This window comes from Indicator indicator, chromosome 3, assembly GCF_027791375.1.
Source record: "Indicator indicator isolate 239-I01 chromosome 3, UM_Iind_1.1, whole genome shotgun sequence".
Classification (NCBI taxonomy): Eukaryota; Metazoa; Chordata; class Aves; order Piciformes; family Indicatoridae; genus Indicator; species Indicator indicator.
Genome location: NC_072012.1, coordinates 23,053,797 through 23,070,274, shown reverse-complemented (window position 1 = coordinate 23,070,274; position 16,478 = coordinate 23,053,797). Strand labels below are relative to the sequence as shown.

Genomic DNA, 16,478 nt, shown 5'->3' with positions numbered 1-16,478 from the left:
ACTGTATGTATCTGAAGGGATTCCCATCTGTCAGCAGAGTTTTGTTTGTAATTAAGGACAAATTATCACTGAACATTACTTTGCTCTTCATAAAGCACATTTTCAGTATGGCTGTGTTGTGCTGTGACACAGTCGGGGTGAGGAGGAAGGATGGCTGCGCGTTCCCCACCAAAAGCAATTTGTCACACCAGGAGCATCTCAGCCACTTTCCCTCATTTTTCCCCTTCTTTCTAGCATCAGGAAGCACACCGAGGGCTCGGTTTCTCCTTAAGGATGAGACTGGGAGGGGATTTTTTTTATTTTTACAGCATGCTTAATAAAAGAGGACAAGTTTCTGTCTTTACAAGCCTCACGTTTACTGGTGAACAATTGACATATAGAGATCCACTGCCAGCCTGGCCACACAGAGGGCATCATCCCAGGCACCTGGCAGCAAATATTCTCCATAGGGCTCTTCTCTGGGGCAGCACCCCTCCTTCTCTCTCCCGTCTCCACCCACACTCAGCTGTAACAACCACCCATGGGCAAAACATGAGTAATGGCCAGGAAGAACAGCCTAGAGGGGGAGAGTCAGGTCTTCTGTCTTACCAAAACTGAAGTGAGGGGAAGAGAGCTCTGGGGACCATTCTTGTGGCTTAGCCCCCCACCAAGACAAAAGCTGCCAAATACTCAGTTTGCACTGTGCTTACTGCTCAGGAGGCAAATCACCTAAACAAGTACTTGGAATTGGGGCTGGAGGTCTCATTAGCCTTGCTCTGGCCCTTAATAGCCTTGACATGCCCTCACACCATGGCACAGCCCTGCTACAATTGCAGCTTCTATTCCCTCATGCATAGCTCTTTGCTGAGGGTTTGCACCTCAGGCATGCAGGTAGCATCAGGCTGCAGTACTCTACTCATGTGTCTGGCAAACCGTTCCTAACAGCATCTATTTCTCTGGCCAAACTCTCTGAGTATGCCATTGGTTTTGCACATCTGTAGTCCGCATCTGGTAAGCAGGAGTGTGCCAGACCCCTGTGCTACCCGAGATTTGGGATGTTAGGAAATCTCCTGCAACAGTGAGACATGTATTGGAGAAATGAAATGTATGCACCTGCTTGCCAAAGTTGCATTGTACTTGAACTGAACATTACTAACTGATGAAAATTAATTTCATTTTAATGGGAGGCATTTACATATGAACAGATCTTAATGAGATACAAGCAGCTGTCAGTTGCTGACTTCATAAACAAATCAACACCTAATGACTGAATGAGGGTTTCAGGATATTTGGGCAAATGTAATTACGGTAACTCGGAAGGTAGCAAATACAATTCCATCAGCTACAAATTTGCATTAGATTGTTAAGGTCCTTAATATCAGGGGAGAAAACATTTTTTTATTTTATAAAATTTTATTTATAAAACAATTATTTTAACTCACATATCTGAAAAAAATTATAAGAGAAATAACATAATTTCACTTGAAAATACAGGGAGGGTTATTTTGCTTGTAATAAAACGTTTTCATAACTCCTCATTATTGCACTTCCCATTTGAGTGGTGACTGTCCAGATAACTGGTATTTTATCACTGAGAGTGCAGCTGACACTCAGCTCCTTATTCTCTTTTCTTAATTAACATGGCTTTTTAAAATTGTTGATTACCATTTTTAACAGCATAATCCTCTTAAGGCGTTGCTACCTTGGGGTGCAGAGCAGCCTTGGAAAGCTTTCAAACACAGTGAGCAGGACCAGCTTTTCAGGGATGTTGCTTTTGCAGTTGCAAATTCAGCCTAACACATGTTATCCCCTGCCCAGGGGGAATCTGAATCCAGGAGAGCTTTTCAAGCCTACAGCTGTGTGACAGCAGCCCTGCTTCCCACAGACCACTCATGACCACCCTGCTGGGTGAGAAGAGGGCAGCCCCTCACCCCGCTGCAGCTCAGGGGCTGTGGGATTCCGTAGCGATGAAGCTGTCCCCAGGGGAGACCTCTCTATCTGAAGCTAGAAATAAACCCTGCCTGCTAGGATGTGGCTCTCTGAAGACCATCCTGCTGCCCAGCTGATGATGCATATGCCTCAGTTTCTGCCACATGTAATTTCCAGGCAGCAGTGCAGCTCCTCCCTTCCTACCCTCACTTAAATGAGGGAAACAAATCTCCTGCCATGGCTGCCTTCACCTGGGAGAAGATTCTAAGTAACAAGTGGAGCTGAGCTCACCCTCAGCTTGACATGCAGCCAACACCTGAGACCAAGGAAAGGAGATAGAGCTGCCCAGCAGCAAGTGGCTCTGTGCCTGGCAATCTTTTGCAGGAGGAGGGGGATTATGAGCCTGTCCAGGGAAACATTTTTCTCAGGTGAGACCTGTGCCAGCCCCAGCATGAACTGTCAGCCTTGATGTCAGCTCTGCACCTTGTAATTTAGGCTCAGCCCTGGAACAGCAGTACAGGACAAGTCTTCTCAGTGGGGTTTCATGTTCGGTTCTCCCCTGGGAACAGAGGTATACCCATGAGTGTACTCTCCCCACTGCCTGCATAGGGAAGGTGTGGTGACTCCACCACTTCTCTGGCAGCCTACTCCAATGCTTTACAACCCTTTCTGTGAATCACTGTAAATCTCCCCCCAGTCTGTTATAAATGCCCCTGGATTACAGAGTTGCATGCCGCACCTCTAACAACACACCTTCACTAATCAGAGGAGCCCAGCCACCATGCTCTTTCTCCTGTCACCTGGGCTAGCAACACGACACAATTTTATTGTGCTGGAACACAGTGGACGGGTGGGGTGATTTGCTTGCTCTAGACCCTTCCTTTGGTTTCATTATTGTTACTTTGCCCAGCACAAGTGAGGGTTCACACCAGGCATTACTGCTCTTTCAGGAGCATCCAGGTTCTGGCAGGGCTCTCTGTGGTGCTGCTGATACTCTGTAGAAAACATGAGCACCAGCCCTGAGACGATGTTCTGGCTTCGGAGCACTCCAAAAATAAACAGTAAATAATTGTGGTGAATATTGACTGTCCATTGTGCCTGTGCAAGCTTAGGAAGTCCTTCATGTGCAGATTACTGGCACTGTGCACTTTTAATGGATAATTCATAGCTCTTGTAATGTACCCCATCAATACTTTGTATCCTGAGGGAGTGCTTAATCGGCAGCGCTGCCCCAAAGATTAACTGCATGCTGTAAAAGTGCTTAGAGTATTTGCAATATCAAGCAGATACTTAAAACAGACAACAAGGGCAATTTCAATTAAAAATCAAGCCCTTGGGCAGCTTCACTTGTTTTTTAAAGAAATTCAAAATTGGTATTTTCAAATTTTCTCAAAGCATGTACTAAACTAATCTTTGTATGCTTTGTATGTGAATGAAAGGCTAACTGTTCTGCCTTCCTATTCATTTTAGCTGTGCAGGCCTTCTTCATCCATTCTTTCATTTCCATACATGTGAGCAGGTGGCTCAGACACCTTCACAATATGTGTTTTAATCTGTTTTATTCTATATAAATTTTTGGACATAGGGGAAGAGCTTTTGATCATAAATTAGAGTAACAGCATTATATTCTGTGCCATCATAATACAACCATATGGCTCAGAAACAAGCCAGGAAAGAAGCTCCTTGTAGCAGCCTCCTGGTTCTCATCCTCCACTTGCCCAGTCAGCCGTTGATCAGGCATGGGCTTGTCCCAGTTTCAAGTCCGACTTTTAATTCTCCACAGTCAGCCTCGCTTTTCCTGTCCGTCCCCTCCACAGCTCTGTGACCCAGCCTCAGTGCTTTTGTTGTCCCCACCACCCCTTTTTTACCAGACCCACCACACAGCCAGCACAGCTCCTTTGCTACATCACAATGAACAAGCTATTCGCAATGTGGGAAAAAAATAGGTGCTATGAAACGTAGTCTTTGTCAAAAACTTCTAATTGCAATGTCCCCGGTGATCTGTGAACAATCTGGTTTAGAATCATCCTGACAAAAAGAAACTTCCACAACCCATAAAAAACATTCAGCTGTTGTTGAGTGGTATTTGAAGGGGAGAAACACGTTCAAGAACTTTAGTTTATATATATATAATAATAAGTATCAGAAGAAAGATTTTTTTTTTTTGCACAAGTTATAACCTGTTAACTGTGACCAAGAATACAAAAATCAAAGTCACACCCTAGATCCACCTTCCTAGATTTGCAACCTGTGATCTTCACAGAATGGCGCTCAATAAATATCCACTAGTAATCACTGATAATTTATTTAAAATAATGCACAAAATGCCTGTAACATCTCTGCAGCCTCCCTCAGGAATGCCATTAAGGCAGGTCCATTCCATAGCCCTGTGCAGCAAGCAGCACCATTTAGAAAGTTTGTTTTCAAAGACCAGTCTCTGCAGGTGGGGCTGTGCTGGTGATGTCAACTTGCTGCATTTTTTGTGTTTTATCTCTTTTCCTCCCGTTCTGTAAAGGATGCCAGACTAAAGCACTGTTGCTGCTTTCAGGTCCAGTGCCACACGCTTCCGCTGGAGTCAGGCCTACTACACAGCCCAGGATGAGTGGGCCTTGGACAACATCTACATCGGACAGCAGTGTCCCAATATGTGCAGCGGGCACGGCTGGTGTGACCACGGTGTCTGCAGGTACAAAGCCTTTGCCGGTTCCTCCTGATGCTTCAAGTATCCTGTGATTTCTTTGTCCAAGAGCTCATATCCTTGGCAGATCCAGGCACTGGAAGAGTTTTCAGTGGCACAGGGGTGCCCTGATTCAAGTGCCCTGGTGCCCACTCCATCCCTTTGCACAAGGATCTTAGGGAACAGCTCTGTGCTGGATTTGTTCCACTGGGTCAGCAGGATGCCAGGGACTAGCTCATCACTGCTTGACAGACACCTCAAACCAGGTGCAATACCAAGGGCACAAACTACTACCTGCGAGCTTCAAACTCTCTGGACCCCACAGGGATTCTTGTAGGAATAACATACAGCTTTTATCCATTATCCCATTGTTCTTGTTTGTTTCCAGGATCCAGAATTCCAATCTTAGAATGATTTATTATTTCACATCTAATTTTAAGGTGCACCACTTTAGGCAATTGTCAGTGTCAAATGAAGTCTTTAAAATCTTGCTACATTTACACTTCCTTCCAGGTGTGACTCAGGATTTCAAGGTACTGAATGTCAGCCTGAAAATCCCCTTCCTTCTACTGTCATGTCTGATTTTGAGAGCTCAGACAGCCTGAAGACAGAGTGGCAGAAAATTATTGGGGGAGAGATCGTCAAGCCTGAAGAAGGCTGTGGGGTCATCTCATCCGGCTCCTCGCTCTATTTCAACAAGGTACTAAGGAGGAATGGGAAACTGAGAAGGGCATATTCTATGGCTTTGAATGGAGCATGGTGGGGTTGGACAGCAAAGGGGGAAAGTGGCAGAAAGCTGCACACAGCATGAGGAGTGTTTGAAACAGCGCAGCTGTGCTTTGCAAGTAAAGAGCAAATCAATCAATAGAGAGAGGGAAAGACTGCATTAGATATTTAAGAAGTCCCAGCTGAAATGGAAGGAAATCACCACTGTGGTAGGAAGTGTGTGCATTCAAACTGTCTTCATTGTGCATTTTGTGATTTAAGACTCAGCAGCTTCCCTTTGTTCTGTACTGTTCTGGGCAAGGGATGGAGAAAGGTTGGATTTCCAGAGGACAAGCAGCTTAATTTGAGGTCACAAGACCAAAACTGGTGACAAAAACATCACTCATACTTTTGGAAAGTGGTTAGCCTGTAGGAGGACACTCTTTTGTATAATTTGGATGCTTTGCACACAAAAAGAACAGGAAAGAGATACAAAGAATTCTGCTAATTAATATCAATTCTAGCTAAAATAACAAGAGATCTTTATGACCAAATATAAGATTATGGGTTGTAATCACAGATTGTTATTTTATTGTTGCTCCTTAGGTTGAGTACTGGGTTTTGTTTTGCTGTTAATTGGAAGGAAGAGCATAAAGGCAGCTATGTGCTTCTCTTTTTAAGATTTGATCAAACTGCCACTGCTGTCACAAGAGCCAGATTAGTCCCAGGAGAATAACCCTATAAGCAACACTGTGTAATTTGTGTGGCTTACCTCATTATAAACATCTAGCCCATCAAATAATTTTCAGCACTCCTACATGGTCTCACATCCAGCTCCCCTGGAAGTGCAGCTCTGTGCTGAAAATTTCATAATAGACCAATCAGTATAACTAGCTAATTGTGTTAATTGGATTTTTTAATGTAATTGTCTTCTCTGTTAGATGTTCTTCCTTTGGCTCAGTTCCTTATGCCAAGTTTCTCAAAAGTAGTTTGCTAGAACTAACGTGCTATGATCTTTCTGCTGATTTCTGTTAAGGAGGAGTGAAAAACTCATTTAGAAATTCTTGGCTGCTTTCTATTGATCTCCAAGGGTTAGGTTATCATTCATTTCTTGAGTAGTAGCAGCCTGTGTGCCATCGGCAGAGGGTGGTTTATTTAATTTCTGTTTAGATCTTTTTCAAGGCATCAAGTGGCCAAGCTGGTAGATAATAAAAAAATATTTTAACACTTGTCCAGCAGTTCTGTATTGTTGTTTTGGAAGCTCATATGCACAGGCTCTATTCCTTTTCATTTGCTTAAACAGAAACTTTTTATTTTAATGTCTTCTGTTTACTGCCATCATGAATTACTCCTACCAGAATTAATGTTGCCTTTGCTTTGCACCCTCTCTCTTTGGTTTTACAACTCATTTTAGTCAATCATAGGTGTGTTCACAATGCAGAGCTCTTGCAATTAGCCCCTGCAGTTTCTCTGAGGTTTTGTGTCACCCTTTCTCAATTAACCTGGTTCTGTGGTTAACCTTTTGGCAGGGAGAGCTGCTGTGAGTTATAGAGATGGAAAATCTACCTAGAATAGTTTTACAGCAGAGAAGGTCAGTATATTGGGTACCCTCAGGCAGCCAAGACACACCTGCCTATGCACCTTTAGTATCCATTACTAGTTTCATTTGGTGATGATAATTTCAAATTACCCTGTGTCTCCAGATGATGATGTGAAAGCAAACTACCAAGATATTTTCATTGTTACCTTGGCCAGTATTAGCCATGTGGAGAAGCTCAGGACTGCACCCCAGACTGAATCCAATTTACTCTCAAGGCAACATCCAGGATGGCTTTGCTCAGCTGGGGATAAACCACCAAATAAAACAAAGCAGCAGGCATAATTCAAGATGAGATCCATATGACTGTATCCTCTGTGAGTTTTTTGAGGGTCAAGGGATTCTCTGCATCTTTTGGTTGCCATCAGAGGTGCAAGTTAACAAAACTTCACGAGCATTCAGCTTCCAGAAATCAGTCTGGCTGTGTGATGTGACCTACTTGAGTCTACAAATGAGATATGGACCCAAGCTTTAACACAGGCAAAGCAAAATGTTCTGAGAAAGCAAGCAATGGACATTAATCTGTGCTGAGTTTACCTTGAACTGGGTAGAAAGAAGGGGAAGGTGACAAATGGAACAGGATTTAAATTCATCTATCATATTACTAAATTTAAAAATAAATAAACAAACCCATGATATTTTAATTCACAGCTCATAAATCTTGTTGAATATGTCCAGCTAGATCATTTGCATATCTCAGATTTATCTGGAAATCTGTCAGAAGGATCATGAATGTACAAGTGAGACAGATAAAAATATAAATATTACTTAAAACAGGGATCATTTTGTAATTTACCCAGGGTTTCTTTTCTGATACCTTTGTATGCTTGGAGATGGACAGGAACCGAGGCTGAGAGAGTTAGGTTTGTTCAGCCTTGAGAAGAAAGGCTTAGGGGAGACCTTATTGCCATGGACCAGTACATAAATGGTGGCTCCCAGGAGGATGGAGAATTCCTTTCTATGAAGAGTCTGTGTTTGCTGCTGGGGAAATTCCCACTGGGCTCCAGAAGAATATGTTCTCCCATGAGAACAGTTGGATACTGCAGTCATCTCCCAGGGGAAGCAGTGGAATCCCTGATGTACATCAGACAGTTGGTAAACTCAGCCTGACACGGTGCTGGGCCAACTTCTTTCAACCCCACTATCACCTAAAAAGGTTTAACCAAATGAGCCTTGGGTCCCTTCCAACCTGGCATTCTGTGGTTTTATAGAGAACTAGAAACAGAAGGTGTGTTGCCAGCTCCCCATTCTGCAGGACACTGCCATGTTGCAGCTGCCTCTTAGATGACTGCAGGGATATGCCCATTGCATCCTCCCTCCAGCTTTGCCCTGCCTGCAAAAGCTTGTGGCAGCATGACGCTGTGCTGGGGCAGGGTTGTGCCAGGCACTGGACACGAGGGTCACCTCTGCAGGGACATTGTCTTTCCCCTGTGTCCTGCCTTGCCATGGGCAGCTTCATGTCACATAGCACCATCTTCTAGGCTTGTTGAAGGGTAAACAATGTGCCCTTGTGGCCAAGAAGGCCAACAGCATCTTGATGTGCATGAAGAAGAGTATGACAAGCAGGTCAGGTTATCCTTTGCCTTTCCTCTGCCCTGGTGAGGGCTCTTTTGGAGTACTGCGTCCAGTTCTGGGTTCCCTGGTTCAAGAAGAACACAGAACTGCTTGAGAGGGCACAGCAAAAAGCTGTGAAGATGATCAGGGGACCAGAACATCCCTCTTATGATGAAAGGCTGAGGGTTTTGGGGTTCTTTAGCTTGGAGAAAAGACTGAGAGGGGATCAATGCTTATGAGTACTTAAAGGGTGGGTATCAGGAGGGTGGGGCCAGCCTTTTTCAGTAGTGCCCAGTAACAGGACAAGAGGTAATGAGCACAAACTTGAACATGAGGGGGAACTTCTTTAACCTGCTCTGGCAGGGGGGTTGGGCTAGATGATCTCCAGAGGCCCCTTCCAGCCTGTAATCATTCCATGATTCTGTGAAAAATATAAGAATGTCAAGGTAACAGTAAATTCAGTGTTGTCCTTATTGTGCAATTTACTATGCAATGGTAACTGTGTTGGATTTTAAGTATGTCTGTTCCCAGTGGAAGTATCATATTTAATATCATCATTGCCCCTCTGTTCTTTGTGTTGTAGGCTGGAAAAAGACAGTTGGTAAGCTGGGATCTGGACACGACCTGGGTGGATTTTGTCCAGTTTTACATCCAGATAGGAGGAGACAGCTCTTCATGCAATAGACCAGACAGCAGAGAAGAAGGCGTGCTGCTTCAATACAGCAACAATGGTGGCATCAACTGGCACCTACTAGCAGAAATGTATTTCTCTGACTTCAACAAACCCAGGTATAAGTTTGGCCTAAATCAAATCCATGCTTCGTTAACTCTTTAGAAAACTCTGTTTCTCAGTTTATGAAAAGATGAATAGTCATTTCAAGTTATAATGCTTAGAAGCCTTCATTACATGGAAACTTTTCCAGGCTGCCACCGTAAGCTCCTGTCACTAGGAAGAAAAAACCTAATGGAAGGCCCTAAAAAAATGAAGTAAAGTATGAAGTTTCCAATCACCTCCCACGTGAAACATGACTAAAACACTAATAGCTGCAAAATATTAGCAAAAATACAGAATTTTCCCCAAAGTGGTGTAGAAATATGCCCTTTCCTCTGAATATATATTGATGTCGCATACAACAAAACCTCTTTAAAGCAAGCGGAAACTATGTTCAGCGTTTCAGATTGACTGTAAGGTAGATTGACAGTGAACATTTATATTGCATTTGTCTGCATAAGCATTAACACTGTTTCTGTTGCCTGCAGCTGATGTTTTTCAATATGCAAACAATTTTATATTCCCATCTTGTCATTTTGCCTTACAATGAACAACATTTTCAGAAGGACTTCTGGAACTCAGCAAACTGTCCTTTTCTAAAAGTGATCTAGACACTTGAAAGTATAAACCCATTGGAATAGAATGGAACACATTAGACTAGAGTAATATTTCAGTTGGAAGGGACCTACAATGATCTAGTCCAAATGCCTCTTAAACACTGGCAGTCTTTGAGGTATGAACCACCTCTCTAGGAAGCCTGGTCAGCATCTGACCAACCACTTGGTAAATAAATGCTTCCTATTGTCCAGTCATAACCTCCTCTGACACAACTTTGAACCATTCCCCTGCATCCTATCACTAGATACCAAAGAAGAGCTCAGCACCTCCCTCTCTGCTTCCCTTCCTCAGGAAGCTGTAGAGAGTAATGAAGTCAGCCCCCCAGCCTCTTTTCCTCAAAGTGCTCAGCCATTCCTCATAGGTCAGTTTTGTTGCCTCCTTCTCTGGATGCATTCAAGAACCTTCACATCATTCTTAAATTGTGGACTCCTGAATTGCACATCATGAACTTACTCATCCCACAGGTGGCCAACCTGTCCATAAAGGTGCTGTGAGGGACAGTATCAAAAGCCTTACTAAAATCCAGAAAAACTAGACCCACCACCTTCCCTTCATCCACTAGGTGAGTGGTTTAGCCTCTGCTTTATTGAAATTGCAGGACACATCCAGCAAAGAAGCTACACATCAAAACCTTCATCACTGGACTGTCCAATAGATTATTTGTAAGCAAAACATTTACCCCTCTGAGTAACCAAGAGTGATAGTCCTTACTGAATACAGCTATGAGTATTTCTTTTTCTGCTGCTTCAGTTGTGGTCCAGATTTTATTTTACAACACATAAATGTGGGAACCATCTGGAAAAGAAGGTTCCCTGTAACCCTTCCTCCTCTCTCTGCCTAACCAGCTAGGGAAGCAGTGTCCGTGGTATGAAAGAACAGATGGTATAAAGAGTACCAAAAGGGACATAAAATGTACATGTAAGGTCTCTGAAATACAACTGCACAGGTAACTAATTACTGTACTTTTTAGCATATATATGGTTAGGTTTGAAACTGTATCGTTTTGTAAGGTGTGTCCTAACTCAAACATAAAACAAACTATCTGAGTGGTTCTAAGTTATAACGATTCATATAGGAGGAGTGAAATAATTTTATCCACAGCAGAAAACTCTGCTGCACAATATATTGCCTTGCAATAGAAAGATGCTTTTGTCTACAATTAGACCCAACCAGCAGAAGAGAATGAGAAATTAATTTTGCCAGCACATTTCAGTATTACTTGCTGGCACCAGAAGACTTGCTGAGCATGGCTCAGATGAACAGTTTAATTCAAAGCTGAAGACTTCAAATCAGCTCCTTATTGTGCTAGGCAATATGGTAACGGAGAGTGAAAAATAGCCATTGCCTTAATGAGTTTCCATTCTCCACAGACAAGAAGAACAAAGAAGGTTTCTTCATGCACGTTTCTTCATGTTTGTAAATAGTTGCCCAGATAGATCAAAGGCTTCTGAGGATGTCTGTATGGAAGACAGATACTGGCTTTCCTACTTTGTTTTCCTCTTCAGTGGCATTTCTCCCATTTCTCTTCAAATCATGTTCCCTAAAGTTCTGCTGAATTTCTGCTCTTCAGATTTGTCTACCTGGAGCTGCCAGCTGCAGCCAAGACGCCTTGCACCAGGTTTCGCTGGTGGCAGCCCGTGTTCTCAGGGGAAGGCTATGACCAGTGGGCCATTGATGACATCATCATCTTGTCAGAGAAGCAGAAGCACATCATTCCCGTTGTTAATCCCACTTTACCACAGGTAATAAGCAAGAGCAGGCTGTGGGCTTTCCCACAAAACAGGAACCACTCAGTAGACTTTTCTCTGCAAACATTGGATTTATTTAAAGAAAAAGCTCTAGTGTTTGCAGCTCTGTTTCTCTGTGTGAGAATCACGTGGTCCTTATCTCAGGCTCCCAGTCCTTGTGACAGAGGATGTAAGGGTCCATCTCCTCAAAAATTCAAAACAGAAGTTCTGAAAATTACCAATTTTTGAGAATAGGAAAGACAAATTGCAGAATTCAAGAGTTCATCATTTGGGGAATTTTTGTAGAGTTATCCTGCAAGGTGCTAGTACTTGCTGTTGCTTTCCTTTTCACTCCCAACAGAACTTCTATGAAAAGCCAGCATTTGATTACCCTATGAACCAGCTGAGCATGTGGTTAATGTTGGCAAATGAAGGGATGACCAAAAATGAAAGTTTCTGCTCTGCCACCCCCTCTGCCATGCTCTTCGGTAAATCAGATGGAGACCGATTCGCAGTGACTCGAGATTTAACTCTGAAGCCTGGATATGTCCTGCAGTTCAAGGTATGATTCCTTCAGTATGTTCCTGATGAACATCAGTCAAACTGCCCTCAGTCAATACTTGCAAGGTGTCACTGGAGCCACAGGTCAGAACAAGGTGATAAATTACAGCACTGTGTAGAACGATGAGCTGAAGTAGGAATCCCTACAGTATAAAACACCATGCCACTCTCTAAAAGCATAGTTGAGACCTTGGTGCAGGAGAGCTTTTCACCCCCCTGAGAAGTGTCAAAGCTGGTTGTTCTTCAGCATGTTTCTGAAGTGAGTTGAACTGCCACTAGATTCAAGTCAGTATAGGAAATGTTGCTGCACTGTCAAGGGAAGAAGGATTTCTGCCATCTGGGGGTCTGTGACTACAAAAGCTCCAATGTTGTTTGTGTATACTTTTTGTATTTTAGACTATTTAAGGCCTTACAAACTGCTCTGGACTCCAATGTGAATTTGCCATATCATTTCCTTTTGTATTAATGAATATAGACTTCAATTAGCATTCTTTTCTTTAAAGGGCTTGCAAAAATTTCAATGGTCTGACAACACATCAGAAATTGGACTCCAAATAAAGTGTATTTGCTTTGACAAGCTCTTGTTGCTGAACCCTAATCAAAATTTTATTGAGTTTATAATGAAATCCCATCAGTGAATTCTGGAGGTTGGTTGCAATGCAATTTTAATGAGCTCACCACAAATACATGGTCCTTACATAATTGGTGGATACAGACACTGAATAATTTATGAGCGGAATTATTAAAAGAGATCAGATGTTTACAGGCAGCTTTTCAAATGTAATTCCCAGAGTTCTATAAATAGGAGTGTTAGTTAGAAATAGTGGAATTTGTAAAATAATCTCATTTCCTCTAAAAGTTATGCTAATGAAATGCTATCCAAATAGATAGATTGCAGGACAATTGCTGAGTGTTTCTTGTAGGTTTGTACTTTAAGCTGTCTAAAACCCAAACATATTTCAATATATAAATGTCATGTAGCCTGGAGAAGATGCTGTTTGCCTCCTCACCCTTTCAGTGGCCAAGTCGTCCATTCTGTAGGTTTGATGATCGTCAACATCTCAGTAATTATTTAGTCCTAGAAAGCAATACTTAAAAGTATTTCATCCACCTTCCATCGCTGAAACACTTGACAATGTAATGTAAATATGCAAAATAAACAAAATGTATCAGAGAATAATAAGTTCTTCTTTATAAAGCCTGTTATTCAAGGCCCCAATCTGGGCCATTTTTGGATAGCTTTGAAACTGGCCTGCACATCAATGTGGTGGTATTCTTTGAATGCTCTAATTTTAAACACATGGTTAAAGGCTTTCCTGATGTGGTGAAATTTCCATTTAAAGAGCTGCCTGGAATAGTTTTGCAGTGATAAACTCAAAGACAGTAATTTGTCAAAATTATTTCATTTTACATGAGTTATTTTGTTTTACATTTCACATTCAACAGCTCAAGTAGAATTTCTACAATAAAATAATGAAAACTAATATTTTTCTGATAGCTTGAAAAAAATTAAAATGAAAATGAAAACTATAAGCCAGCAGCTGATTTTTGTCTTGGTTGCATTCTCATTTCACATTTTAATAAGAATTTTTCTACTTCATCTAATTTTGCTCTATTCTGGGGGCCCAGACTGCAGTGCCAACTGTCAGACATCACTCCTGTGAAGTCAATGACTAGGCTCTGGCCCAGATTCTTGGTGCAGGGTGGTGTGGCACCTCAGAGTCAGACTGATCTTCTGCGCACATTGACTGGACTGCAGATAAGAGGGTTCTTAGAGGGTCTAGCTCTTCCCACTCCTCCTGGGTATATAGGTGCTTGTGCAGACTCTGCTGTTTGTGGCCTGCTATCCACCAGAACCTTTGAAAAGTACTTAGCACATTTCGGCGTGCTCAACACAGCAACCTCAACCTCAGTATGAATGGGAATTCATACTGAGAAATGGCCTACAGATGGAGAAAACAGACTCCAGGCAGGATTCAGAACAAGTGTCAGAGCACTAAGCCTCTCAGACCAGAACACCAGAGGTGATTTGCAGCCAAAAACAGTACAGGTTTCTTCAGCTCACATTCGATGCTCTGCTTTCTTGCAGCTGAACATTGGCTGCACCAACCAGTACAGCAGCTCTGCTCCGGTTCTCCTTCAGTACTCACACGATGCTGGGCTCTTCTGGTCGCTGGTGAAGGAGGGCTGCTACCCTGCATCTCCGGGCACGAAGGGCTGTGAGGGGAGCTCACGGGAACTGAGCGAGCCGAGCATGTATCACACAGGAGACTTTGAGGACTGGACAAGGATTACCATTGTTATCCCCAGGTCACTTGCAGCCAGGTACTGTACATCCTAAAGCAGTGATGCAAGTGGTACCTGTGGATTAGCTGCCTCTTCTTTGATGGTACTTCAGGAAGAAGTTTCAAGCTGCAAATAAAAGCAGTTTTAAAATTTGGCAGATCTGGGAAGAATCTATGTTTATGTTTATGCTCTCCAAACCAAGGTGAAGCTTCCTGATTTAGAGGTGTCATCATTTTTATATAAAAGTAAGCTAAAAGGCAACAAGGAACCCAGAACATTTTAGTTTTACATCACTTTCTTCAGCATAGTCTTGATACATCAATTAGGGCAGAGGCATCAGAAAGAGACTGATAAGTCACTTGAATCAATTAAGCCAAATTGAATCAAATAAGGTGATTAATTTTATGCTTACCACTGGGCAAAGAAACCTTAGAAGGGTATGTGAGCTGCTGCATCATGTGCTGTGTCATTGAAGGCATCTGAAAATGCAAAAGTCAAAGAAGAATGGAATGGTAGGTGTGCTCATCTTCAAGTGTGTCCTCAGCATTGCATTAATAGACATGAGAAAACATTAGACAGTGGAAGATGCAAATAAGCCTGGAAATCAGGAGGCTTTTCTCAGTTTTACTTGGGTTTAGCTGAAAGTCCTCACTCCTTTTGCTTGCTTTTATCCCATCAGTAAACTGCCCTGATCTATCTGCTGCTTGCACAAAGCACTGCCCACACAGTCAGCAGACATCCCCTGAGCCTGTGGCCATGTACCCCCACTGCCCCCTGCCTCTCACCTCACAGGCAGCAAGTCTGTGCTGCCTCTGGGTTTCAACTTCATCCTTCTGTCACAGGCTCCTCAAGTCCCTGAAGAGATCTTGAGTGTGTGGCATGTTGTATAGCAGGGGAGCTGGTGCCTTTGCTGCAAGGAGCTGAAATAGCAACGGGTACCATAACAAGTTTGTCTTTTCTTCAGTAATTAGCCAATAAAAGCAGGTGCCAAACTGCACAGATCTGACACCAGCTGATGTGATTTACCCAAAACAAGCACTGCAGAATCAATAGCAGCAATCTGTTTGGCATTATGTTCAGTAATGTTATCAGGAATAAGAAGCTCATGTTAATGTATTAGAAATACAGGTATTGTCAGCACAATGAGGGCCTCAGTAAATTGAAAACTGATTTTGTTGTGGGCCACTTTGGAAATCATGGTTTATGGGATGGGTTATCTGGAGACCATCCCATTTCATCATCTGCTAGAGAGCACTGGCACTGTGATCACTGCCAACTAAAACCCACTGTGGAGCAGGAAAAAAAAAAAAAAAAACACCCCAGATTTCTTACATTTTAGGCAGAGTAGCAAGGAGGATCTTACTTAATCCATTGGTGTATCAGTGAGATTTTAAATATATTCCCCTCTCTGGAGCTCCTATAAAATGATTCAGCTAAAAGTTAAAGACTGAGAGTTAATAACCAAAATATTTCTTCTTCAACAAATTTCCTGTGGAGTGGGTCAGCTGGAGTAGGCTAGTGTAGGCTCAGTTAAGTTCCTGGAGCAATGTCAGTTCTGCAAGTCAAGGATTAGATCACTGTTTTCCAGGAATTTCCTGTTGTCATTCAGGAGCAAGAATGTAGTATTTCCACCCATGCAGGATATTATGTTTGCCGTTTTTTTTAAAGTGGATGATTTTTCTTGGACCCAAATGACTTGAAGGTGTTTTACTCAATATTAGATAATCACTGCCATGGCTGAGCTCCTTTCACAAGTGCTGTAGGAATCAGAGTTCTGGGATTTTAGTATGTAATTAGCAATTCAGGTTGAACTGAGTAGTGAAAGGCATCTTTAGTGTCTAATCATTCAATCTTGTTGACAAAAATATGTATCTGTTCTTTGCATCACAATAGGCCAATGAAAGAAAGTCAAAATACATCAAAAAATCTGGAAAAAATCTCCTGAAGTGAAGTTGCACAAGATGCAGGATGTCAGAAATATTTTTCTAGGCATTCATTTGCATCTTATTTGCAAATGACTAATTTAGGAAAAACTCCTTTTAGTCTTCAATAAGAAGCAGTAGATGCTGAAGC

At 42.5% G+C, this 16,478-nt stretch overlaps 1 protein-coding gene across 1 annotated transcript in view; it reads left to right on the top strand.

Moving 5' to 3' along the window:
* RELN (reelin) overlaps window positions 1-16,478 on the top strand; it is a 262,132-nt gene that overhangs the window by 184,747 nt on the left and 60,907 nt on the right. The window contains exons 23-28 of the mRNA XM_054399823.1: window positions 4,457-4,594; window positions 5,099-5,285; window positions 9,025-9,230; window positions 11,402-11,573; window positions 11,920-12,120; window positions 14,209-14,444. Of these exons, the coding sequence (XP_054255798.1) occupies window positions 4,457-4,594; window positions 5,099-5,285; window positions 9,025-9,230; window positions 11,402-11,573; window positions 11,920-12,120; window positions 14,209-14,444 (1,140 nt within the window). The remainder of the gene's footprint in view (window positions 1-4,456; window positions 4,595-5,098; window positions 5,286-9,024; window positions 9,231-11,401; window positions 11,574-11,919; window positions 12,121-14,208; window positions 14,445-16,478) is intronic.